General features: G+C 36.9%; 1 protein-coding gene and 1 long non-coding RNA gene across 13 annotated transcripts; both read left to right on the top strand.

Moving 5' to 3' along the window:
* Window positions 1–386: 386 nt before the first annotated feature.
* On the top strand, window positions 387–23591 carry LOC123695164 (heterogeneous nuclear ribonucleoprotein R-like). Of its 12 annotated transcripts, none has more exons than XM_045640915.1 (17): window positions 387–545; window positions 2491–2694; window positions 2926–3037; window positions 5357–5550; window positions 7399–7526; window positions 8547–8788; window positions 10628–10763; window positions 11777–11910; window positions 12099–12170; window positions 12364–12513; window positions 13011–13156; window positions 15432–15526; window positions 17681–17823; window positions 20127–20198; window positions 21196–21340; window positions 22580–22629; window positions 22743–23591. In XM_045640915.1, the coding sequence occupies exons 3-17, from the start codon at window positions 2927–2929 to the stop codon at window positions 23028–23030; spliced, it is 2106 nt and encodes a 701-aa protein (XP_045496871.1). In that variant the 5' UTR covers window positions 387–545; window positions 2491–2694; window position 2926; the 3' UTR covers window positions 23031–23591. The 12 variants fall into 12 exon arrangements, with proteins under 12 accessions (XP_045496871.1, XP_045496870.1, XP_045496874.1 ...); XM_045640914.1 differs by lacking the exons at window positions 387–545; window positions 10628–10763 and adding exons at window positions 1733–2072; window positions 11056–11191; XM_045640918.1 differs by lacking the exon at window positions 387–545 and adding an exon at window positions 1733–2072 and having other exon boundaries at window positions 15447–15526.
* Window positions 23592–26175: 2584 nt separating this feature from the next.
* On the top strand, window positions 26176–27062 carry LOC123695034. The gene is made up of 2 exons (XR_006751890.1): window positions 26176–26804; window positions 26911–27062. It is a non-coding gene; the product is annotated as an uncharacterized LOC123695034 (long non-coding RNA).

The following is a 27062-nucleotide window of genomic DNA, read 5'->3' as shown; positions in this document are numbered from 1 at the left end:
TTAGGGCGAGTATTTTAATTCATAGTACGCGCTATGAATACCATGATAACTAGAACTAGAAACACCGGATAGTTTTGAATTTGAATATATGACGTCATCTTATCATCGCAGCCCTCGATTTTGACGTCAGCCATAGTACTGAGACGACCTACAAATCTACAGACACAATAAATTCGACAATGTGTGCGAATCGCGCGGGTCAATGAACTGCTGACGTTTTTAAAAATACGCACTAAGTGCCTTATCGTGAATGTCATACGCGACGCGGAGAACGGAACGAGTATACTGTACTGTACTATGTATGTTTGCAAAATGGATATTTATAGACATGAGTGTCCGTGACGGATGATTTGCGCTATTTCTAAGGTCCTCGCTAGAAGCAGTGAGTAGGAATTTGTTGATGCTTTTGTGAAGCAGATATTTTCATGTGTGGAACTAAACAATTGAGGTTCTATATGAAGTGCAATCAAAATATTGTTTTAAAGAAGTTTTTAATTGAATAATGAAGGACTGGCAATCACAACAATTCTCAAAAACAATAAAAAGTAAATGTCGAATTAATTTGTCAAAATACAAAAATAGTGATGTGTGATTATTAAACCGGTTTTTAATCATTTTAATATTTTTTATTGCGTACCTATACAAATAAATGATTTGTGATTTAACAAGGAGTCTAGACGATTATAAAATTTTCTCAAGCTGTATAAACCATTGAGGGAGCCGGAAACTTGTGGAGAGTTCATTTTACAGCCTGTATTTTAACGCTATTGATATCAAGAAAATGTGAGAAAGGAAGTGTGTCTGTTGTACGATACACATAACATATGACATACGAGTCTTTGTGAAGCGAGATTTGTCTTGGGCACTGAACGATTTTAGACACGAAACTGGCTTCGTGTAAGATTCATATTCGCGGTGAAAGGGTCGCTCTAGATCTTTGTCCGTACAAAGCAAGGCACCCGCAGTAGCCGTTCTACCTATCTACCCACATACCTATGCATTATGCGGCGGATACAGATCCAAGTTTCTTACACATACAAACGAAGTACGGAGGCCAGTTTTGTGTATGTGTCGCAAATACATACGGCTTCAATAATCAGCAGGTGAAGCGAACTAAAGCAAGGGGTTATTGCGATAAACTCTTTTATCCCTTCGTTTCCATATCAAAGAGTAATGAACCTTGTTCCACTATTGGACGTTGTCGATCAGTAACCGTGTGATCTTTTTCGGCTGAATAAAGTTTTTGTTTACGTTAGACAGTTGGTCGTAATTATTTTTGTAATTAGAATTAGGTGTGTTGTGTTTGAACTTCACAAGGCCATTCTACGTACGCACTTATTAGAATATTTTTTTTTTTATAATAGAAATATATAAATTCTTGTTTAGCGAAAGTTATTTAATTAAGATTAGTTAAAATAAATAAAAAATATTTGTTAAATTACAGTAAGTAGTTCGTTACTAGCCGGTAGTTATATTTCAATTTTTAATATTTGAATTAAAAAATGTTTGATTTCGCAACACTTATAGGTACGCGTGTGATAAAGAACTGCAAATATTATATTGCAAATTTGTGATAAGGGCAAAATTTCGCAATGAATTGATTTAAAGTAATGAAGGTCAGATGTTTTGCGAGTGTGAGTGTATATGCAAGTATGCAAGCGAGCTCGGTGCGGCGACGCTGCTGCACGCCTGCACCGCCAGTTGCAACACCCTCCCCCCTTCGCTCTCGGCTTCTCGCTCGCCGCCGTCTTGCCGCAGCCGCTAGCCTGTCTCACCTCGCGGCCGGTAGCCTTGCGCGACGCGCCGCGCTCTTTCACATTCAAAATTATTCGCAACATTGCAAAAACTCTCTGTGCAATAAAAAATCTGTTATCTTTCGTCAGTTGCAATCAGCCTGGAAACACAGAGATTCTTCAACTTTATTTACAAATTTAAGTGCTTTTAAAAAGTTTGAATGCACTCCTCGTTGCAAGTCCCGCGCGCGTCGTTATGAGAACCCCGTAGTCGCGGTCACGTTGACGTCGCGCGGTGCCGCCATATCTGTCTCGGTCACCAACTAGCAAAATTAATAGGTAATTATTTTCGCATACAGTGTTTAAAGTTAATTTTGATCGTTAAGTGGCAAAGTGTTATAGTGTTTTGTACCCTTTTGCGAGTCTTGTGTCGATCCAATTGGAATCTTATTGGAAATAAAGGCGCGCGCCGGCCGGTTCACACAGAGTGCAATGCAGTTGCACTCTCAACTTATTGCAGTTTCTCATTTGCCAAAGTTTTATGCGCGGAAAGTTACTAGTGTTTGTTTTTCGACACTGAAGGATATGAAATGTGATATATAGTGATTATTCGTTAAAAGTGTTGTGTGTTATTTAATATAAAAGACTTGTTATATACTCTGTTATTTCGGTCATTGACCGCGTAGTTTCGCATCTTCTCTAATATAAGTGTCATTGTTAGGGTTATTTTTTATATACCGATTTTTTTTATTTTTAGGTAAAAATTACGTTAGGTACATCACTAAGAATGCAATAAACCGCGCGTTCGCTTTTTAAATTTTTGTTGTACCCGGATGGAATGAGGAGTGCACAATCCCATTGTTTTACAGTTTCATATGTTTGAGCATCATTTGTTTTTTTGTTTTTCGGACGGTTAGAGAGATTTCATTTTCTTCCAAAATTGCAAAAATTACAAAATAAGGTAAATATTATGTATTATTCACTTAATTTTTTTTATTAATGACAGTATTTATTGAATTAAGTTCCTAAAACTACCTAAGCGTGGCTATCTTGATATATATGACATCATCTATAGGCAAGCAGTGAGAGGACCTATTAAATTAGTAATAAAAAGTTTTATATAAGTGTTAAATAATAAATATATAAAGACTGAGTGTACAGTGAGTGTTAAAAGTATATAATAATTGTGCAGAATGGCGGAAGGCAATGGAGAAATATCCATGGAAGAGGTCCCCGGAAGGGACTCCGATGTTTGTCGAACACCAGATTACCGCAAACTCATAGAGTATGGCTTGGATCCAAAGGTGAGTTATAAAACATTTAATAATATACACTCCTTTACTTGTATATATCCTCATGAATAAATAACTTAATAAGGGAATTTTCAAAAATTGAAATTGGCCGCTACCTTCACGCACATTCATATATTATCTAAGTTCCAACAAATTGTTCAATGAATTAACAACATAGGATTATTAGAATTGTATCAATATTCTTACACTACTATAAATATGAATACATAATAAATCATAAGGTACATAAAATAATAATAACAAAATTTTAAGGTACTGAATATTTCAAAGGCTGATAGCATGGACAAAAGAACATTATTTTATATCATTACAAATGGCCTGTTTCTGTTAACCTTTGTATCATTATCAGTATTTATTAAAGTCACAATTGTTTCAAAATTTGTCAATTCAACTAGGTAGGTAAGGTATCTTACATGATTCTAATAAGAATAAAAATTGAATATCATTTTCCTTCATTAAATTTCCATTGCAGTTTTCCAAGTTAGTTTAACTAGACCATTTCACATTTTTTATTTAAAAATAGGTTTTATTTAATTACTAGCTTCCGCCCGCGACTCCGTCCGCGCGGAAAAATTAAGAAAAATTAAGATTTTTTTTCTACGTATTTTTCCGGGATAAAAAGTATCCTATTTTATGCCCAGGATAATAAGGTATAATTATACCAAGTTTCATCGAAATCGAACCGTTAGTTTTCACGTGATGCCTGAACATACAGACAGACAGACAAAAATTTTTTTTTTTAATCACATAGGTATTTGGGCTTGGTATCGATCCAGTAACACCCCCTGCTATTTATTTTTTCAATATTTTCAATGTACAGAATTGACCCTTCTACAGATTTATTATAGGTATGTACTTATAAGTAGATAAATTTTCAAATCAAAATTTCAGTTGATAAAAATCCAATAAGAAATGTACATACTTATTGGAAAACTTTTATCTAAGTATAATAGGTAATTAAAGTATAAATGCTTTTAGAATATATTGTTTAACTTAAAATTATATGTACTTGGAATGTTATAATTTGTGTGTGAAATTTTGAAATTAATTAATGAAATCCAATAAAAAATGAATCTTATGATGTATAGGTATTTATAGGATAACTAGAAAAGATTCAAATGTAAATACCTATATTATATTAAATTGTTTTTATTTTTTGAAATACATACCTACCTACACAAATACAATTTGTTCATATTCATATAATTCAGTAGGTATCCAATTTTTGCTATAGTTAATATAGAAAAGTATATAAAACAGCAAGGTATTGTTTGTGGATTACAACAATAAACAAAGTTGTTCTTGGTAGATAAACAATGTTGCTGCCCCTTAAATTCTCCATTTCATTATAATCATGATAATTAACTGTACAATAATATTATTGTAATAAGTGACCTTATAACTCTGATAGTGTCCAGGTATTGATAGATATTTTCTCTTCAATGACCTTTACTATCTTTGCACAGGTAATTATTTACATAAATTACCTATCTGGAATATTCAATCTCAAGGTTATAAATAATTGCATATTTCATGTGTTAAACTTATTGTTAAAATCAGTATTCATTAAATTCTACTTTAAGGCTTCAATTTATTTCTTGTTCCAATAACATAAAGATACATATAACTATATAACATAATAAAAGGTAACACGAAATTTTATTGAAACGAAATTTAAAAAATGTGCCACAGAAATCTGTCCTTTCGATGTTCGTAATTAATCGAATTTGTCGTATAGTTAATTGGTTGATTGTTACACTGAGCTTCTGTAATCACTTTTCATTTACTCTGCAAACTGGTTTACTGACCTTTAAGCGCCGTTTCTGTCTTGTAGAAGTGCAGAAATTTAAATTGTACCGGACGCCATGATGTCATTGCGCCTCCGAAGCCCTACGAAACTTTTGGTATGGCTTCCAAAACGCAAAGACGTGTGGGCGACTTAAGAATGCGAGATTTTCTTTAATAAATGTAGGAATTTGCATTGTTGAATTGTTTACGCTATGTAAAAAATGTTTTTAGGTTATGTTTATGTTTTTTTGTTTTGAGTTAATTTTGGATAAGTTGGCGCCGTTTTTAAATTACGATTTTGATCCTACTGATGTCTTATTAGAATCTCTCCAGGACCATAGATCCTTAGCAAATAGAGTTATTTCATTAAGTTTAAGTTGGATGTTGTACATTAAGCGCATGCTTATTTAATTATGTGATAGGTAATAGGTTAACATTAACGGCGAAAACTTACCCATCTTTTAAAAGCCAATCGGCACCTACGGTGTCTTCGGAAACTAAGTAGATATTATAATGTTCCAGGTAGCAGCCAAGCTTGATGATATTTATAAGACTGGAAAGCTAGCGCATGCAGAGTTGGACGAGCGTGCGTTAGATGCCTTAAAAGAATTTCCATCCGACGGTGCTTTAAGTGTTCTTGGACAATTTTTAGATTCAAATCTTGAGCATGTATCAAATAAAAGTGCTTATTTATGTGGAGTTATGAAAACCTATAGGTGAGTTGTGTATATTTTCATTTTTTTTTCTCACGCGGCAACACAATCAAAACTTTGGACGGTGGCCAAATCGCCGCTTGTATATCTGGGTCATCTTGAAAAATTGATTTGACACTTATCTCTCGCGTTAGGTACTGCGGCAGTTTAGCTTGCGATTGTGCAAATTGTGCTGCCATCTAGTTACCTTCGCCGTATTTACATAAAGAGGCTGCCGGCTGCACGCTACGATATTTTTACGTATGCATTTTATAACTATGACTCAGGTGTCTTAAGAATTTCATGAATATTCAATACCGTGTTTGCATTTTGCTTTCGTTTTCAAAGTTTCCATAATCGGCGGGTAGGTGTTGGAATTTATTAAGCTGAAGTCCTAAGATTAGATAAGGATTGGTCATTATCCTCGGAATCATGACGCATAGCGACGCATATAAAATGTATTTAGGACGTTTACTTTATAAATAATAAAATTTCCGTCTGTACTCGTACTGCATTACGTAGAATTCGCAACTCGTTAATAGCACTCGATCATACATAGTGGCTAATCAAAGTATAAATACATATTAAGTATCTAATAAGTGGAAAAGTAAAAGTAAACCATTCATTGATAGCTTGAATTGCTATTTATAATTCCAAAATGCCTCTTACCTGTATGTTTAGTTGCTAAACGAATTCACTAGGGACTGATGAAAATTAAGTGGTTATTAATTTTATCAAAGAGGAATATGTTCCCCTTTGAAAATTACCGTAACGCGTTTTATAGCATGGCTGATTACCTTTAATCAAAACATTAGTGGGCTCTACCGAAAACCTAGTTTGTTGAATCACAATAGTTATGTATTAATAAATGAAGTGATGGTCCAAAAAATTGGAGATATAAATTGGAGATGAATATTTAATTTTTATGCGTTTCCTTATCAAAAAAGTGTCAAGGCAATGTTTTATCAATCGTTTTAGAATGAATAAATATTAAATTAAATGCGTGAAAATTCACTGCTGGTTTTGAAATGGATGCGATGATAACTGTTATCGTGATTCGTGAAAGATTTGCTTGGAGACTGTTTGAAAAGTAATTTAAATCAATTTAGCGCGCGAAACTGACTTTAAACAAAATTCCAATAGGTCCAACCTATCTCCTGCCAAAATCAAAGTCTTAGCAATATATCGTTTCTTATATCATGTCGGTAAAGAAAATACGTTTTAAAACCGATTAGGGATACTGTAACTAGTAAAAAATAAAGAGGACAATTTTCAGAAGGCTCTTATATTATTTGTTACGTCTAAAATATATTGTAGCGGTAATATAATAGTCAAAAAATTGTGTATAGACATTTTTTTTCATTTGTTTAATAGGTACTAATAATTGTAACAATGAGACTATTTGCGAAACGATGCATAACATGGCCAATCGCTCGTCACAAAAATGCAGTCATGCAAAAATGTACTCCACACATTTTATTATATTCATTACATATACCAATTTTGGCAAAATGTCAATTTTTATGACTAAATCTAAACTATAAAAATATCAATACGTGATCTCTGTGATACATGTTCACCCCATTAAAACTTTATGTGCGTAATCACGTTTTATAGGTAAGAGAGATATTCGTCTGCGACAACTCCAACCTTTTCATATATTTATCGCGAGTAAAGCAATCTGGAAATATCAGTTACACACAGCCTTAACACCCCTACGGTACGCGCAGCTACATATTCCTACAAATATAGCCTTAACAAAAAGTCAGGCTTAGCACATCGCTACACCCTAGTCAGTACGCTTACCTTCATAGAAATATAGACCTTAATCTAGAACAAACAAGGTATATATAAGGGTGCACGCAATTGCAGACAGAAAAGCAGAGCGGGGGTGCAGGGCGCTCCCGCGCTGGCGGCCGCGGTGCAGGCGAAGGGGCCCGACGAGGACAAGATCAAGCAGATCCTCGCAAGAACCGGATACACGTTAGACGTGACCACTGGTAGGTTATGCATGTGGTTAATTGATAGAAGATTTAGTCTATTTTTGGTGTATGTATGATATATGTAAATATCCGCATTGTTTTACACCTCGTATAATTAGGTCCGTATTTTAGATGTGTCCGAGTGGATATGCCTATGGTTAATTGGTAAAGAAAATCACAAAGCACATCACGCATTGAATTTTCATAGCCTTTTTATTGCTTCACTGTAACTAATTAATGAAACAGAAAATTAGTTTGTTTATGCTAAATTCATCAAAATGAAATGAGCGGTCCATAAATTAGTAGTCTATATGTAATTTAAAATGTACGAAATTGTTACAAGGTAGTAAAATAAATGATGCAGTTATGAAAATCCGTTTACAATTGTGCGTCGTTTGATTCGACGTGATTTTTATTAAATAACGTAATAAGTAATAACTAAGGACCGTTGGAATATCAATAAAACAAGTCTAGACGATGTGCAATCTAAGTGCATCAAACTGGTTCGGCAATTGGGTTGCCGCGGACCCTTGCAATGCGCAGACATTTCATATCTTGCGTATCATTTTAATCGTTAACCGTTTTGTAACAAAGCAGAGATTTCAAGCGTTACAAGCCGCCTGGAGATAGTATTTGCAATGAAATATTATAAGCAATAACTCGTTATTGCAACGCGATACTTTATATCTCCTTTGTGCTGTTATAATATTTGCGACTCGCGAGGGTCGTATCGGATCAAATTGACTTATTTAAAGTACCTATGCTGTAGGAGATTTGTAATGTGAAATATTCAAAATTTTACATTTTAGAAACATTATCTTGTTCTGATTCTAACAATTCCTAATTCACCAAATCATAAGTGTTTTTAAAAATTTCTAGAGTCTTCTTTCTCATCACAAAAACATATATCAAAACAACTCACGAAACTAGCACTTACAACCGCGGTATACAAAAATGAATTCACTTATACCTATAATACATAACCAAAAACCCAAGTTATACAAATAGATCGTAGAATAAATTACGCGTGACCCTTAGGTCAGCGCAAGTACGGCGGGCCGCCGCCCGGCTGGGAGGGGGGTACGCCGGGCGCCGGCTGCGAAGTGTTCTGCGGCAAAATCCCCAAGGACATGTACGAGGACGAGCTGATCCCACTGTTCGAGCGCTGCGGCACCATCTGGGACCTGCGCCTCATGATGGACCCCATGACGGGCACCAACCGCGGCTACGCGTTCGTCACGTTCACGACGCGCGACGCCACGCAGCGCGCCGTGCAGGAGGTGGGTCCCCCCTCCCCCGTGCGAACTCTTTGCGACCTACACGCTCTGCGCACTGTTACACGTGACACGTGACACGTCGACGTTTTGCGTTCCGACTCTAGTCCGCTTGCGGGAACGTTGTACTTGCAAACATTTCGTACGCCGGCAGTATTGGTGTTTTTATCAGCAAGAGCGCAATAAATCTTAGTTTTTCATTCAAGTTTATTCGTAAATTTGATTATTGTTTAAATAGATGGTTTAAATGTTGATAAATAAAATTTATAGCGCTAATGTTTAGAAACTTGATGTTCCACTAGTTAAGTTTTAAAGTTTGTGCGGGTAGCAAGAAATATTTGTTTTTTTTTTCATATATGCTTTTTTATTAAAATTGATAGCATTATTTTTTGGTCATTTAATTTATATCATTAATTTTTGCCTTATTAATTACAATACAATGCATTTTTTTAAATAATATAATATCGATAATATTTGTTGCTACCCGCATTTTAAACAATATTGATGTTAAAGCACTCATGTGTCTAGAAACATGACCATTTTAATTGGTAACTAAATTGTGTCTAATAATCCTTTTTCTGTCCGATTGGTGATCATAAATTGATACAAAATTCTAATTTGACATCTACTTTGCAGGTGACTCGCCGAATCTTTAAGTATATCTGTATCCCTTGAAATCACAGCACTTTAGATATCCGCATTTTGGGAATTTTGTTCATTGTATATTTCCCTAATCGAAAAGCCGTCGTCAGAATTATGATTTACTTTTTAAAATCTTTGTTTCGTAAAAAAGTTCAAATCTTGTATTTTTCTACTCTAGAACGTAATTTGTCGCAAGAAAAAAATTGTGAGCATTTCTGCCTACGGCTTTATTGCCCTACAATCATGGAATCATCATCACAACATGAAATAGTTATTACGTTCCTTTAGAATGATTTGCAACAAATGAGTTGATGCTAATTAAACATGAGTGTACTAGTGATAATTCCACCTCACCAAACGAAATTCCCAAAACGTGGCGACACTTGCAAAATTACTGTAGCGCTCTCATCCGCGCGTAGTTTTGCAAGACAACCATTTGCCTGACAAATGTGTACACGCACATTTGGGTGATCTAGAATTAAGCTTATATCATTTATAGCATGAGTAATATACCTCCTATAACGATCACATGCAATCTTAGCCAAGAATAATTAGCTAACAATTTGTCATGATGCATAACAAATGACTCGTTATCCTAAAAATAATCGGATTTAGGCGTGTCGGTAGCACGGTTTCATGTGGTCGCAATCACCAGTAATATATACTCACTGAATTTGTGTAAATGTGCAATTATAACACCTGTAAACTGATCTAGCCTCGCTTCTCCTGAGATATCATCCCGTTCTTACTGTTGCACCTCCGTTCAATTTTAAGTTGCTTTAATTTTATTTTTTGTTACCATCACACTTTTTTACTCGCTTCTTTTTATTTTCACTTCATCAAACGGTCCACTACTTACTACAGGGTTAACTTTCAATTGGCTTCAAAAAGTTCTCTCCGGCTGAGAGTTTAATACGACTCAGGCTCTCCTCTTTGCTCCGTACACTTTCGGCTTAATCATCAAAAGTACAGTTAACTCATCACGATTGGCTCTAACCGACATCATCTCACGCCTCGCGCTCGCGACTTCGCAAAATTCATCCACGACCATTCGACTATCGACCGATCATCCGACCGACTCGCCACTCGACATGCGACTCGCCACCGGCCGCCGGACACCGTCCGTCCGCTCGCGACGTTCGGCCGAACGGTTCCAAATTGATACCCATTTTTCAAAATTATTCCCTTGTTATTTTCCCACAGCTCGATAATCACGAAATAAAACCTGGGAAGACTCTGAGAATTAAGATTAGCGTACCGAATCTTCGACTTTTCGTCGGCAACATTCCCAAGTCTAAAGGCAAAGAGGAGATACTGGAAGAGTTTGGTAAATTAACAGGTAAAGTTTCAATCGAATGAATTAAAGAGTTGATAGATTTTTGGGTTGAGTGCGCGGGGCTTGGTGTGGACCGCTGAGGGTGCCCCGCTTGCGTCCCGCTTGTCCCGCTCCCCTCCCCGCCGCGCGCCGCCCCGCGCCGGCCCGCCGGCCCGCCGCCCCGGCCCGCCGGCCGGCCCGCCGGCCCCCGGCGCGGCTCGGCGCGCGGGGGTCGCGCTGCGTCCGCGCGTCTCCAGTCGCGGGGCCGCGGCCCGGCCCCGGCCATTGGCTATTCTCCCTCGAATTGTTCTTGCAGCTGAATGATTATGAAATTCGAAAGGGGAAAAAGATTGGCGTTACGGTTTCCTTTAACAATCACCGTTTATTCGTGGGGAATATCCCTAAGAATCGAGGTCGGGACGATTTGTTTGAGGAGCTTACTAGGCACGCACGTAAGTCCTTGTCGAATTCATAATAAGCGCTATTGAAGGCGGGTGCGTTTCGGGGCGAAGCGCCCGCGGCCCGCTTCGCCCTGGGACGTGGCTTGCTTCTTTCGAATAGTAGATATGCAAAAATAGATGATACGACGCGGCGTCACAACGTGGTAGTGTGCGCTATGGACGGTCTGCGGCATCACTGACTGAACGATTTCTGTTTTTCTTTTCTTTTTACAAAACGCATTTTCGAAATTCTTGCTTTAATCGCAATTAACCTATTTAATTTTGAATACTAAAACTGAAATTGTTTAACTCGGCGAGACCGCGACCGGTTCGGCCCATACTACCATTAGTTGCTTCGCCCCAAGAGAAGACAATTGGCCTCAACCTCGAGAAAGCTCACTGGTAATGACTGGAGAATCTCGCTGTTGTTCTCTAGACTTCTTCAGTATATGTTCTCCTAAAATATCGTTTGATTTGCTTCATATTTTGTAGCCTTTGATGTTTGAATTAAGCGATGGGTTGGAGGGGGCTTTGTAATTTTAATTTTAATGCTGCGCTGTCGTTTCGAAACTCTTTATTTGCATTGTATGATTGCAGCTGGACTGGTAGAAGTAATAATTTATAGTTCGCCCGATGATAAGAAGAAAAATAGAGGATTTTGTTTTTTGGAATACGAGTCACACAAGGCTGCGTCGTTAGCTAAACGTCGACTGGGCACCGGTAGAATAAAGGTGCGTTACTCTTGCTTTAATGTCCACTTAGTACATATAAAAAGGACGTACCTAAGTATAAATTATTTGTGAGTTCAAATCTTCATTTTGAATATTTATTTAGAATACCAGTCTTTTTTTTTTCTTCAAAAAAAATATTTTTCCAGTATATGCTGTATTTCAGTTTACTAATGATATTTCGTGTTCAGGTTTGGGGCTGTGATATTATAGTGGATTGGGCTGACCCTCAAGAGGAACCTGACGAACAGACCATGAGCAAAGTGAGTTGGATTTGATTGTGTCTTTTTTCCATGAAACGCTTGAAATATACCTCGCACATCCTTCTTGTAAATTCTGGTTCGAGCAGATATTTTTTAGCAGCATGTTTACAAAATAGTTGGTAAAAGGTTCTTTTTGATCAAATTTCCAGATAAAGCAGGATTTTTAGTCTTAATATTTTGATTTGTGAATCAGGTAAAGGTGTTATATGTACGGAACCTGACTCAAGAGATAACGGAAGAGGCGCTGAAGGAGGAGTTTGAACGTTACGGGACCGTCGAGCGAGTTAAGAAGATTAAGGATTACGCGTTTGTGCATTTTGAAGACCGAGACTGTGCTGTTAAGGTGAGTATCTTTTTCATAGATGCTTTTTAATTATAATGTGTCTCCTTAAATTATAATTTTTTGTTTGAATAAATAATTTTTAATTAAATCATGGTCATTGTCAAATCATAGCCAAGGAAAAAAAGAAAGGAAAAAGTCCGGGAAAAGTTGTGACTTGTCGATTAACAAACGAATGTATATGTACCCGCGGCAATTATACGACTTTCAAAAAAATTACTTTCATAAAGTCCAATAACAAGACAATAAAAAGTCGAAGTTCTTTGCCAAGATTTTTATAACATTTAAACACGTGCAAAATTAGTTAGTTTTTGCGTGAAGGAGTAGGAAACCATCCATCCTACCAAACTTTCGTTTATAGTTTGAGTAGAATTTACAAGAAACGCAGTTTCAGAATTCCTTGGAAGTTCAAGCATGTCGACTGTTTCCCGTACGCAGAACGATGTAGGACTGGCTGTACTCTGAAAGTTTAAAAAACGTCGATTGTTTTAAATACGCAGGCGATGCAAGAGCTGGACGGCAAGGAGATGGGCGGCGCGCGGCTCGAGGTGTCGCTGGCCAAGCCGCCCTCCGACAAGAAGAAGAAGGAGGAGATACTGCGCGCGCGCGAGCGACGCATGACGCAGATGATCTACGGACGTGGCGGGTAAGTTATTATTTTTTTTTTTTTCGTCTAGGTCTGTTGTAGGTGGCTGTCTGTGGGTGTTGACAGGCGGTTGCTGAATAGGATATTTGAAAAAAAATATTTTTTTTAATGTTTTTTTTTAAATATAATTCAAAAAATATCAAAAAAAGAATTAGTTTTAAATGAAATATTACAATCGGTATTTTGTATTTTGGTTTGAATTAAACGAGTACTTTCGTGCTGTGAATAGCGAGCGGTTCTGCTATTGACCTATTGAATTGCGTCGTGAGAACGTTTAATAAATAACGCACACGCCCTTTTAAGACGGGAATTGTAGCTGTTATGTTGTTTATAAAGAAAAAGTTCCTGTTTCTTTGGTGTAGTGTTTTATGTGGCCATATTTTTTATTTATTTTTACGATTAATATTGAAGCTTCAATACTTATACACTATACAGGGTGGAAGGTTAAGATGGGACATGAAGGGCAGGTACCTTAACCGTTGTAGCTACATGAAAACGTTCTTAGGAGACTATCCTTAAATTCTTGAGAAATTTTAATCTGCATTCACAGATTTTTGAAAAAATGTACGGTCAGCAAAGAAATCGGCAGTTTTCAAAAAAATTTTTTTTGATGCCAATTGATCCAGTTTCTCATGGGGATCAAAACACTCTAAAAGACCAACTGAGGTATGAGTACTAGAAAAGTCAGAAATCGCGAAAAACTATTTCCACACATTCACTAAGAAAATAAGTGATTCAACAAAAGATGCGCTAATAGAAAACTCCAAAGAGATTTTCAGGCTTCAATATTTTTTGTTTCTGATTATTCAAACACATACTGATAATAAGAAGAAACATTAATTTAATTAAACGGTTGTCAAAGAAAATAAAAAAATGACAAAAAACAACATTTAAAGTGGTGATAATTCCAGAATTTCTGGAATAATTTACATAAAACTTATGATATGAGTTTTGACGTAAACGTGATAGGATTGTTCGTTTTACTACTGAGCGCGTAGCAGCCGACAACTTATTTGGGTGAATTCCGTAAAGTATTGCAGAAAGTGAATCTTTTAGTTCTTGAGCATTGATATCATTTTCTGCTAGATATTTTACAAGATTCGCAATTACCTTTCGCGTCGGTACATGTCGCATTGGGTATTCATTCCTGTACCATTCAAATGCAACTGTTGGGTTTTTATTATTTAAAAAGTAAGCCTCTAACAGATCTAAACGTTCCAAATTATTTAAGGACATTTTTTAGTGAAGACAGACTAACTTTTGGTAACTTTTATTTTCTATGTGTTATTGTTTACATAAGCCATAAAAATGTGACGTGTTCGTTCGATATTCAAATTTAAATAATTTTTAATCTCGTGCACGAGCTGCCAGCCACCGCCCGCTCACGCCCCGCGTCGCTGGCATGTTATGCTGCTGTGCCTTTGTCTTTTTACTTGTTCATGAATGAAAATAGTTTTTCGTGATTTCTGACTTTTCTAGTACTCATACCTCAGTTGGTCTTTTAGAGTGTTTTGATCCCCATGAGAAACTGGATCGATTGGCATCAAAAAATTTTTTTTTGAAAACTGCCGATTTCCTTGCTGACCGTACATTTTTTCAAAAATCTGTGAATGCAGATTAAAATTTCTCAAGAATTTAAGGATAGTCTCCTAAGAACGTTTTCATGTAGCTACAACGGTTAAGGTACCTGCCCTTCATGCCCCATCATAACCTTCCACCCGGTATATTATGAAATGAAATTCAAACAGTATTTTTATTTTGGTCCTTCGAGTATTCGATTAGTAATTTTTGCATTATTAAATGTCTATTTGCTATTTTACAATTTTTTTTTTCATTTATTTGTATTATTTTAATGGAGCTGCGTGTCGCCGGTTTTTTTACTTTGGCTACTTACATTTTTTTGCGCTTCAAAATTTATTATTATAAAGGCTAAAAAAACTATATTTAGGAAAAACTATAATACTAAATTTGCATTATGAAAATCTTTGAGTATAAACGGTTGGCAATACGAAACATTGGTGTTTTTATTTTTTTAATACTGGCTTCAAAATTATCAAAATCTTTTTTGTTTAAAAATGTTTGGCATAGCGATACATTGGCGTACATTTTTTTTAATTTTCGACGCAACACTAAAAATGTCCATACGCATAAAGCGATACATTGGTTTACGTATTTTTCAAAAAATGTCGGCCATGTAACGCGTCCGCGTGTCCGGCGGTGCGCACCTCCACGCGGCTTCGTGTCGTGTGTGTAACGTGTCGCTGTGTAATGTCAGATTTGATTGGTGCAGCTGCTCGCCGGTGCACGGCGCGCTGCGCGGCCGCACACCGCAGCCGGCGCCCCGCCCGCCGCAGGCCCGCGGCGACTACGGTCAGTATGCCACACACGTGCTACGTACACGTACACCGTACACCGTACACCGTACATCGTACACCGTACACCGTACATCGTACACCGTACATCGTACACCGTACACCGTACACCGTACATCATAACACACGTAACACATAGACGCTCATGACATCGCGACACTCGTACACATACACACACACACTCACTCACTTAGAAATACGCTCATGACATTACGACACACATTAGTATAAAACTAGATATAAAACATACATTAACACCCTCATCACATCACGACAAGCACCCATAGTATATAAAATACATATAAACTCTTTCGCATCACACTGCGATATGCGTCACTAGACTGTAATCATTAGCCACCATTCTAAACATCATGTAAACACATTTACACAGTAATTTACTCAACGCCTAAGCAACACAACACGTACACGCATAATGCGAATGTGTCATTAGGTAGTAGTATATGTCAAACTCACATACTCACTCATTCACTAACTCACACTCATTCACACACACAAACGAACACAAAACACACCACGTGACACTTATCCATGAAAATATACATAATATCATCCTAATGCAAGTGGTTAACAAAGGTAAAATACATACATTCACATACGTACGTAATGCATAGAAGATACAATAAATACTTTTCATAGCACGCGTTCGATTATAACACATGCACACGAAATAATCAATGTAGGTTCCAAATTCTCGTACCTTTAATTTAGTTGGCCCTTATTTTTATATCCTTTTCGTCTATATATGATGCCTCTACAACTACCCTCACTTAAATTTATTGACGCGCTTCATTCGTTATCAGGGTAATTAGAACCTGATTATAAGTTCAGACAAATTTAAAAATGTATGACACAGAAATGTTTTAATGTCTTTGCTGTATAATGTCTTAATTCCATAACTGTTTTTTTCTTCTTCACAAACAAAAAAAGAAAAAACACACGCACCCAATGCAATACATACACGCTAAAATGGACAAATATACGCGATACAAATTTTCACACTTCATGCTAAATACACAGAAACACATTTTACAAAGAGTAGAACCTTTTTTGAGGACGAATTTTAAGAATATTTTCGAAATAAATAAAAGCTGGGAAAGGTTCTCACTCTCAACCTCTTTTATTCCTCACAAATTCTGTGGCAAAAATCCAATGTATAAATGAAGGTAGGTTGCTTTTTTAATTTTCAGGAGACAAATTCATTCTATTTTTTTTTTTGTACTACATTTCAAGAACATTAAAAAATAATCTCATACATTTGCATTATTTTTCGGTCAACTGTATAAACGATAGGTCACAAATCGATGTCCATTTTATAATTTTAATATATAGGATATTACAGGGTTATCATTTGTGCTCCCGAAATAATCAACCTACCTTCAAATTGTTGCACAGAATTGTCGGCACTTGGGTGAAGAAGGTGTTAAGTTGAATTTCCCTTGTTCACCCACACGTACATGTTGTAACAATGTGAACACGGTGTGGTCTACGCGCACACTTGCAAACTGCTACTTATCCCCTTACTAACAAAATGTTTTGACAATATACTCTAATATTCTAGGGCATCGGAGTTCACTGTATCAACCGTCGTTCCATTAGATTGTATTGTCGAAACTTACAAATCTAAACGCTAAATAGGCTAGTATTAAGAAGCTAGGATTAGGTTCTGCATGGTTTCGGAAAAATGGTAGAAAAGTCGTTAATTATATGAAGCGTAAACAGGGCTCCATATTGTTCTAATGTAATAACAACCCTAACAAACTCGATTGCATGCTTACATTGTTTACAATCGTTCATTCGCAAAACGAGGTCTACGGTGTCTAATCGATCATTATGTTTACATCGCTTTCAGTCAAGGTTTTATGGTGGTGGGACATATCGACAGACGTGGATACAATCCCCAATCAAAATTGTAATAAATCAAGATTAATAAATAGATTTGGCGATGCATGTTGTTTTCGTGTGTCCGATACGCTTGATGCGTAAAGGTGTGTTAAGCTAAGGAAGCTGGAGACGTTTGAGCCGACCCCTTGCGATCCGTACGCGATGCGGCAGGTCGCCCTCGTCCACGGTAGCTTGTAAGTTAGCGTTAGTTTAGCTTAGCCTCTAAAAGGCCTGTGTTGTGTGTTTATAGATTATGATTACGACTATTACGGGTACGGGGATTACCGAGGTGGCTACAATGAGCCATTTTACCGGTACGATGAGTTCTATTTTGATTACGCGGGGCCACCGCAACCGTCCGCCGTCCGCCAGCCTCCCAACAGAGCGCAACCGGTGGGTCCCACACACACTAACTAATATATTATTTTACTAGTCACTAGACGCTGTACTCATCATCCGTTCGGTTTTTGATTTGCAAAATTTTTTTTTATCATCTATCTTCTTCACTTTTGGTTTTTTTTTATTTTTTTTTTGGTTGAATCCCATCCTAGAATGGAGTCAGTGACTCGGTAAAGACGGTAGTGTGTAGGCCTGACGGTGGTGATCGATATTGGCGACGGTGCGCGGGGCAGCGCGCGGCGAGCGGCCCGCGCGCTGCCCCGCGCGGTGGGCCGTACCAGCTCGTGGAGCCGTCAGCCTTGAGCCAAGCGCTTTGTTGCATGCATCCACAGAACAGTAAGAACATAATAGAAGTGCGATGTGGGCGTGGCCCACGTGTCACTAGTAAGGTAAGATCACCTAACTCGCTCTCAGTTGTGCGCAGAAAAATATTCGAGTCGGTTGTCAGCTGTCAAACCTTATTTCCATATTTATTCATTATTTAGAGCGTGTTGTTCGGTATTAGAGTGGAAAAATGATAGCAGACGAAATAATATCAGCAATCGAGGCATTTCATACCATCGGTAAGTCTTATTTTAATTTATTTTAAATATATTTTATGTTACAACTTCGCTTGTCGTAATTTGTCAAAAATTTATAAAAATATTAAGTCAAAATGAACCTTAATCCATAAGAAATTAGTACTAATATAGATTGAACAGCAAACAAGACTTTCTGGAATATTATTGCAATAAACAAACGAATGTCGGTTTAGTGATGGTTGTAGCTTATATCGACAGTATCGATACTTTAGAAAAGACAAACATTATAAATATTAAATTTTATTTTATTTTTCCTTAGCTTTCATTTATCCAATTTATTTATAGATTTCCCAAAGAGGCTAATTTAAAAGAGAAATGGATAAATGCAACGTGACGAGTTAACTGGATGCCGAACAGCACTAAGAAGTCTAACAAAGGCCGCCGATACATCAAACCTACGGCAGTTCCAAGATTTAAAATAATGCATATTTTCTGTTTGTATTTTGTAAATATAGATTTATACTATTCTATTCCGTTTTTTATTTAATAATAATAATATGAAAAGACATACTTAGTAGTAATAAACATACTCCAAAATGTGGCACATTGTAATATACTCATATAATAGAAAGGAAAAAAAAATGCACAAAAAAATATTTATTTGTGAATTATCGATAACAAGGCCGACATCCCTTAGAGCATAGCATCAGATTAATATCAAGTTAATGTCATTAATGTAGAGTGACACAAATTTCAACCTTATTTCTATGTGTTGAGGTTCAAAGTTATATCTATCGAAAACTAACGCCCTCTGTTGTGGAGTAGCTGAATGTTTTTCGAATTTGGAATTTCGGAGCAAATAGAAACAAAACAGCTAATATGCCTAGGGATGTTATATTAAAATAAACCGTAACAGGGTGCGTTAGGGTACATATTGAAATGCTGAATTTATAACCTAAGTCAGTTTTTACTCAAATTAAGCTGTCCAATCAAAGGCATAGTTTACTTGTAGTGTACTGTATAACTATCGGTTTAAATGTGTGGGTTTGGCGACACTGGTTTTCATACTAATTATGACATTATAGCACTTCTATTATGTTCTTACTGTTCTGTGCATGCATCCAAAGCAAACTCGACACGTTGCATTTCGAGGGCGGCACTACCCGTTCTTGAAATGTAACCCGGCAAGTTTGTTCTTGGATGTTACTGTAACAGAGCTCGCTGTTGACGTACCCCACTAGATGTAAAGTCCATAACGCGATCGAGACGGCGCAAACCGGGCATGGACAGTGCCGGAGTGGCAGCGGCCGATCGCACCATCAGGTCTGCACGGCTGAGGCCACTCCGACGAAGGCTAACGCATTTTTTGCTTTGCACGATACGATTGCTCGCTGGCCCGATATTCAATATTACCTCATTGAATTAAAATTGGAAGAACTTTAAAAGTGTCAAGTTTGACGATAATGCAATAGTATAGTAAATATTTCACATCAGATATTTTAAAACTCAATACCTCTAAAACTCTGAAGCGAATTTAAGATTGTTCAATAATGCGTTAGCCTCCAGCCCGTCACCCCACACATTTCGGTTGCCATTAGACATTTCGCCTCGCTTAACATCATCCAGCGCTTGTCTCCCCATGTAGCGCTTCGCCCCGCTTTGTTACTAACCCGTTAACACGCTCGGAGCTTGGCCCCCCGCATCCCCTGAATGTCGAGATCGAAATGCTCGAGTAGACGAATTTATCGAAGATATTGACACGCTTGGTAACCTCAGGACGACGATGTCGCTATCGGGCCCAACACGCTTTACTACGATATAGCCGGAGGCATTCAGGTACCAAACGATGTATGTCGTATCGATGTCTATGTCACGTGTTAATGAAGATGGCGGCTCAATGTTCGATCCGTCATGCTAGAATTCTTGCTAGACCAGTTCACCAGCGTTATTTTAAATATATTATTAGTTTCACATTTCATCCATAGTTCGTAAGGAAGTTTGTATTAATTGAACAAAATTAAATCACTCGAAGATGAACAAGCTCTGAGCCAATAATTCTAGCTTCAAATAGTTGGGTACGACATTGGGCTCGAACATCTTTATTCACACTTATTATATGTCTAGTAGTTAGTATGTAGGTCAGCAGCTTGTAGGTACCTGATTGTTCTTCAGTTGCATAATGCATTATACAAACGCAGAATTACGAAGCATGTTGACTGACATGGCACATTCTTACATTTTGCTTTGTTTTATTCCTTTGAGTAAAATGGAGAATGTCGCATTTTACACATACGTAGTAGTCGATTAGATGTTAAGCATTGTCATATTTAGATATGACGGTACATTAGAATAGTGATAGTAATTAGATGTAGGTCAGAATTTCTTATTAATTTCAATATACGCTGCATGGCGTAAAATAGTATGTGAAACATCTACAGTTACCTCTAGCCATGTAGTTAGTGACACAATATAAGTGGGTAACTGTGGATGTTTGCTTTGCGCTCACGTCGCACCCAATGTGCCCAATATCACGTTCAAACTGAGACAACTGTCCTGTATTTAAATCGAAAGGCATATTTAATAATTGGCGGTACTTGGCAAAAATTAGAGACATATAATAAAAATGGTAGGGCACTTATTTGCTGAAGTCAATTTTATGTGAAGCTATGAACGGGGAGATTACTTTACATTTTTTCGGAAGTTATCCTTTTTGCATACCTTGCAATTTTCCAAAATGTATGAGCAGTATCAAAAGCGCGTTAAAACCGAGACAGTTGTGTCGGATTATCCGTGTATGTCGGGCTGGGGTGAGTCGCGAGCGGTGTGTGAGCGTGTCGGTGCGCAGGGGGCTGGGTCATGTGGGACCAGCGCGCGCTGGGCGCGGCGCGGGGCCGCGGCTGGGGGCCGTGGTGGTGCACGTCGCGCCGCTCGTGGCCGCCGCACGCCCAGCGCCATGCGTGGCAACCCGCGCGCCAAGCCAAGTTTACCAGGTGAGTCCTACCACATATATAGATGTACGTATTGAGTTTATATGAAGTTTTGGTGTTTTCAGAACCCACCTAAACTGAATTTGTTTTTGAAGATCCGAAAAAAATAGTTCAGGATACATCGCCCATTTTTGCAAGTGACTACTATCAAGCTGATTTTCTGTTTGTAGCTTTATTTTAATGAGACACCGAATAATTTCGTGTACGAAACTCTCGATTGTGGTAACTAACAGAGATAACAAGGATAAAATTTTTTGATTTGATGGTTCTCAAATATTTATTACGCAATTTGTAGGACAATATGTCTGTTGAATTATATAAACATTAACTAAGTGAAAACAAAAAAATCAGCTTGTTAGTAATCATTTATGATGACCTCGTTATCGATACACTTTGGAAAGGGGGACTCTTTGAACCAACCATAGATTTTGCAGGACAAATATTTTTTCGAATAATTTAGGTAATTATCTAGAGATTGAACAAAAAAAAAATTCAGTTAGTAATAAATATGGTTCTCAACCATCAAATCAAAAAATTTTATCCTTGTTATCTCTGTTAGCTACCACAATCGAGACTTTCGTACACGAAATTATTGGGCGTCTCATCAAAATAAAGCTACAAACGGAAAATTAGCTTGATAGTAGTCACTTGCAAAAATGGGCGATGTATCCTGAACTAAAAGGTGAAATGAATAAAAAATTGGTAGAAAGCGGTTTAAGATTTTAGACAGTTTGACAGTTTTTTGTTTAGGTGGATTCTGAAGGACTAGATGCTCGTCTAAACTGTATTTGGAGCACCATATATTTTAAAATACTTGCGTATCTTTTAATTTAGATTTGTAATTGTTGTTTTATTTGAAATTTTATGCCAATCAGGAATCGAACCCAAAAGATGTTGTCAATAATTGTTTCCACTGAAAGCATTTACTTAACCTGCTGCTCCATTATTGAACAAAAATCACGCTTTCGTTTCAGCGTGTTTGATGGTTTGCGTGTAATCTGGACTATATTTATATCGGTAACTACCCTTCCATGATCCTGTTCCTTCTTCCTTTCCTGTAGATCGTTCATAGTTCATAGTATAGAACCTCATATCCTCATAATATAGAAATATTTGTAGTTGGATGAAACAAAATTCACTAGAACATTATTTTAGCAACATGTACTCTGAGTAGTTAGTATCTATGATCACAAGTATGTGTGTATATGATATCGGTTGCGGTAACGGTTGCGGTGTGCGCAGGTAAACGTAAACTGGACGGGGGTCACCAGAACAATGGGGGGGAGAGCAAGCGGCGGCTGGGCGCGGGCGGCGCGGCGGCGTGCGGCTGGGGCGAGGCGGGCAGCTCGGGCGCGGACAGCGGGAGCTAGCCGCGCCGCCCGCCCCGCGCCGCCCGCCCGCCCGCCCGCGCCCGCAGCGCGCCCGCGAGCCCCTGTCCCGGAGACACGACAAGCTGCGCAGGGGAGCGCCTCGCGGGCGCCGCGCGCCGCGCGCTCGCCGACACCCCCCCGGAAGTCAGCAAGGAGGGCCGTTCCACTTTTTCTATGTATCGTGTTTTTTATTTGATTTTCACGTTTTCGATTTTGTATCGCGACGATTCCGTAAAAATCTTAAAGTAGGACGTTATGAAATGTTTCGGACGCGAGTCTCCCGTTGCGCTCGCGTTTTCGTCGTATTAGCCGTATATATTTAATATATACTTATTTTTGTAAGGGCGCGCGGCCGCGGTTGCCTGTTTGCGGTCGCGCGTCGGGTCGCAGACCCGTCGACTGTCTGTTTTTTTTTAATACATGTTATTCGATATATTTTATTCCTGCGAACGCATTTTGCGATGTGATGTGTATTTTAGCAGTAATTATTATATTATAAGGAGTTTGACTGTTGTTTTTTGACATACTTACAACTTAGGATACACGAGAATGAATTGTAGACGAATGGAATGAACCCGACGACTCAATTATTACGGCTAAAATAGTAACACCTTGTAATCGATAACATTTCCCAACTGTGTTCCTGCTTTAGTTTTTTGCTTTATTTTATTACATATTTCCCTTTAAAATACATTAGTGTGAAGAAGTAGTTATTGTAAAGTTCAGGATTTCTGCAATGTTTATTATCGATGTACTGTAACTAAACGTTTATTTTTTGTATTTCGACCACATAGCATGTCCATACTGTTAGAGCTCTGACTTGTATCAATCTTGTATCAGTTTAATATGTGGAATAAATTTGCAAAACTGTGTTTGCCTTATTATCTTTTTTGTTTCCTTTCTCTTGTTAGTTGCCAAATAAAGAATAATGATAAACTTTTTTTTATTCAAGAAAATCATATCGTTTCCTGTTTTTGTTTTATTGATTTTATTAAATACCTAAGTCCTTACAATAATTTGAAAAGAATTAAGAATACATGGTACAATGGCAAAGCATTTATTGCAAAGGCAACTGCAGATAATTGCAAGATTCTGTATCTTTTGTATTGGATGTCCAATCTAATGTGACAATTTCCGATGAAAAATTAATTCAAAAGATCTAGGTTCGAATCCTGGTTCTGTTAAAAGTTATGCAATTTTAATGAGAATTCTGTTACAACTAGCTCACTGTACATACAGATCAAAAATCTCGAAAATCTCTTGAATGAATTTTAGTGATATCAGATTTAGAGAAATCATCATCAATGGACATTATCCTTCCAAGCAGAGGCTTGGAAGGATAATGTCCATAAAACACATTCCTAAATTTAGGTCATATTTAACCCTTATTCAAACGCGAGCCTGTGGAGGAGTTAACAAAAAAGTAAGATACGTTCCTGGGTAATTTTGGGTCGTAGATTTCAAAAATGCACACAAAAGAGGGGTTAGTGGGGGGGAAGTAACCTTTTTTTGGTGGGAAGTATATATCCCGTCATCTGTTCTCTCTTGTAAAAAGGTTGGAAAGGTGGGAACTATAGCTCCCAGTGTCCTAGTATGACACCAATATTTTCAAACACTAGCTAGTTGCCCTGACTCCACTTGTGAATTAAATATTATCGTAAAAAATTATATAGATCATATTTTTTAATAAAGCAGTTGAAAGTACTCATCAATGCAAGTTTCTTTTACTAAGGGAAGAATTCGGGTATTGAAAAATGATTGACTTCAACATAAACAAGGCATTTTTCTAAAACAAAATAAAAGCAATAGGTAAATACTAATGTATTGAGTTAAGATGTCTAATTATCTGATCAGGAAATAATGAATAATAATAAATAAGTTGCTTAAACCAACTAAAAAAGATTATTTAGACACACGGATTTTATATATAGAATTTCCAAATGTCGTGTGCAGTGAAGAACACTGGGATGATATCTTCCCACTTATAGACTTAAGTTCAATCGACTCTACCAAGGTATAAACGAAAGATTCTGGGCATATTTTTTCGTTTTAATATAGTCTAGTTTACATAGCTAAAACTCAAATCTACTTAACTAATTTTTTTTCAGCACTACACAAAAAACTAAAAAATAACGGTCGTTTTCGGTGGAAAATCACGTCACCTGACTTTGACGTGTGTTTTCCATGACATGTAATAATTCTCTGAAAAGTGTTTACATGAAAAAAGTTCTCTGAAATGTTAAGATTGCGTAGATAAATATTACACTGCATTAGGTTTAAGCACGGTTTAAGCATATAAAAATAAAACACGATTTACTTCAATCTGAGACGTGCGAAGTATAGCTCCCAGCGTTTTAATAAGGGTTAAGAAATACCTAAGAAACTTCTGATAATACTGCGCTAAAATTTGAAACTAAATTAGATGATGTTTATATGATAGAACCAGCGGCTGCAGAAAATATCTACGATTATGAGATAGTTTTACATATTATTTAATCTCATGACATCGTTAAATAATTCAGAAGCAAGATATACTTATATCTTACGAGAATGCCTTAGGTCATAATGTGTTAATCTGTGGTGTTAATTATAAAATTCGTATTACCTATGTTTTATAATTCAATTTAATATCCAACCCCTGCTGATAAAAGTAATTACACTTTCCTAAACTTAGTGACCAATAAATTTATTTGACTTATTTAGGAAGGTGTAATAAGCGCTTTAGGTAATACCTGACCACCTGGCACCTAATGCCCGGTTTACATTATTCCAGTCCGGTACTGGATTGCTTACTGGAAAAATTTAAACCGGCACTGGAATGAACTGAATTCAGTAAACATATGGAATGAAATGAATCCAGCAAGTATGGAATCTCGCTAGATCACTGGATTGGAATAATATAAACCCGGCGTTACATCCGTAAAATTTTTGAAAAAAAAAACAGAATTAAACTTTACTCATGCTTGTATCTAGTGGGGCGATGTATATCGAGACTAAAAAGAATAGGTGCGATGCTTTGCTTTAATCGTTCAATGTACATCAACCATTTAGATATAAATTATTACCTACGATTAATTGCCTCATCCACCTAGCGGGGTCAAGCGTCAAGAAATGATGATGAAAAATGAATTTTCTTATAAAATTTTCAATAATTTCTTGCCTCAGGTTTTGGTGGAGAAAACTCAATTTATCGCATTCAAATGTTATATTGATAATTAAAACCAGGTGCTTATGTTTTGGAATAAAACTACATAACCACAGAGGCTAACTACTTAGATAGCGTCTGCAAATTTGTTACATGTAGGTAAGTAATAACGATCTGAGGATGCTACTTAAACTTTTCAATTCGTGAAATACATAATATAGGTACAATAACCTTTAGTGGAAATTACCCTAGTGTGGTCATTATGAATACTTTGTGAATACTTATATCAAAGGAAAATTAAAAATAAAACACATTATCAGCCTTACTTATAAACGTCTCTCAAATTTAAGAGCCCTTCTTAGCTGTTGATCAACGTTTTTTTCACTTATAAACCCAATTCAGTGTTGAGAAGTGTTTTAGCAACTGTTAAATAATGTCAAAACTTAAGCAACGTCTGACCGTGTTTTAAATCTATTTGAGAGACATCATGGCGGATATATTGTCAAACATTTGACGTTTTGTAGTTGCCAAGATTATAATATTTGTGTTTTTATTCACTTCGCAGTAAAATTGTGGTAAAATGGATATTGATAGTTTGAGTAAGGATTTTACGAAGGATGTGCAGGTGCTTCGTGATTTTAGAATTCGTAGGCGTCAAAAAAAAGTTTATAAACAGAGCGTGAATCCTCTGGACCTGAAAGAAGAATAATTCCGGTCGTAGTTTTGGAAAGCATATACGATCTGATGGGAAGCATATATACGATCTGAGTCACATACGAACGAGGAATAATTACTATAACTGTCGAGCGTTGCTTCGGGGTGTGGAAGCAAAGATTCCGCATTCTCAATGATACGATGTGAGGATTCTTCCACGTGATCAAGATCACGATTATTGCTGGTGCAGTTTTGCACAATTTAACAATACTAATTAATGAGTATATTTTAAATCAAGGTAGGTATTTACGCAAACTACTTTCTTATGCAAACAAAGTATATTTAATAATGCCAATACATAAATGCTATCTATATTTTAATTCTATTTTTTTGTTTCTTTCTAGATCCTACAGGCATTGAAAATCAATTAACAAATCCCTGTCCTACTAACTGTCCCTAATAATGTAGAAGAATAAGAAGATGAATGCGAAAATCAAGGGAAAATTTAAACACAGTCATATTGAAAGTTATTTTTATAATTAAATGAATATTTTCA

This window comes from Colias croceus, chromosome 10 (assembly GCF_905220415.1).
Source record: "Colias croceus chromosome 10, ilColCroc2.1".
NCBI classification, from domain to species: Eukaryota; Metazoa; Arthropoda; class Insecta; order Lepidoptera; family Pieridae; genus Colias; species Colias croceus.
Note: the sequence above shows the minus strand (reverse complement) of the source record. Positions and strands in the feature narration are given on the sequence as shown.

Excerpts from the sequence above, each read along its gene's own strand:
- LOC123695164 (XM_045640915.1), top strand. The coding sequence starts at position 2,927 with ATGGCGGAAGGCAATGGAGAAATATCCATGGAAGAGGTCCCCGGAAGG. Across the intron at positions 7,527-8,546 it reads CACGTTAGACGTGACCACTG|GTCAGCGCAAGTACGGCGGG; the intron begins GTAGGTTATGCA and ends CGTGACCCTTAG. Across the intron at positions 21,341-22,579 it reads CGCCAAGCCAAGTTTACCAG|GTAAACGTAAACTGGACGGG; the intron begins GTGAGTCCTACC and ends CGGTGTGCGCAG.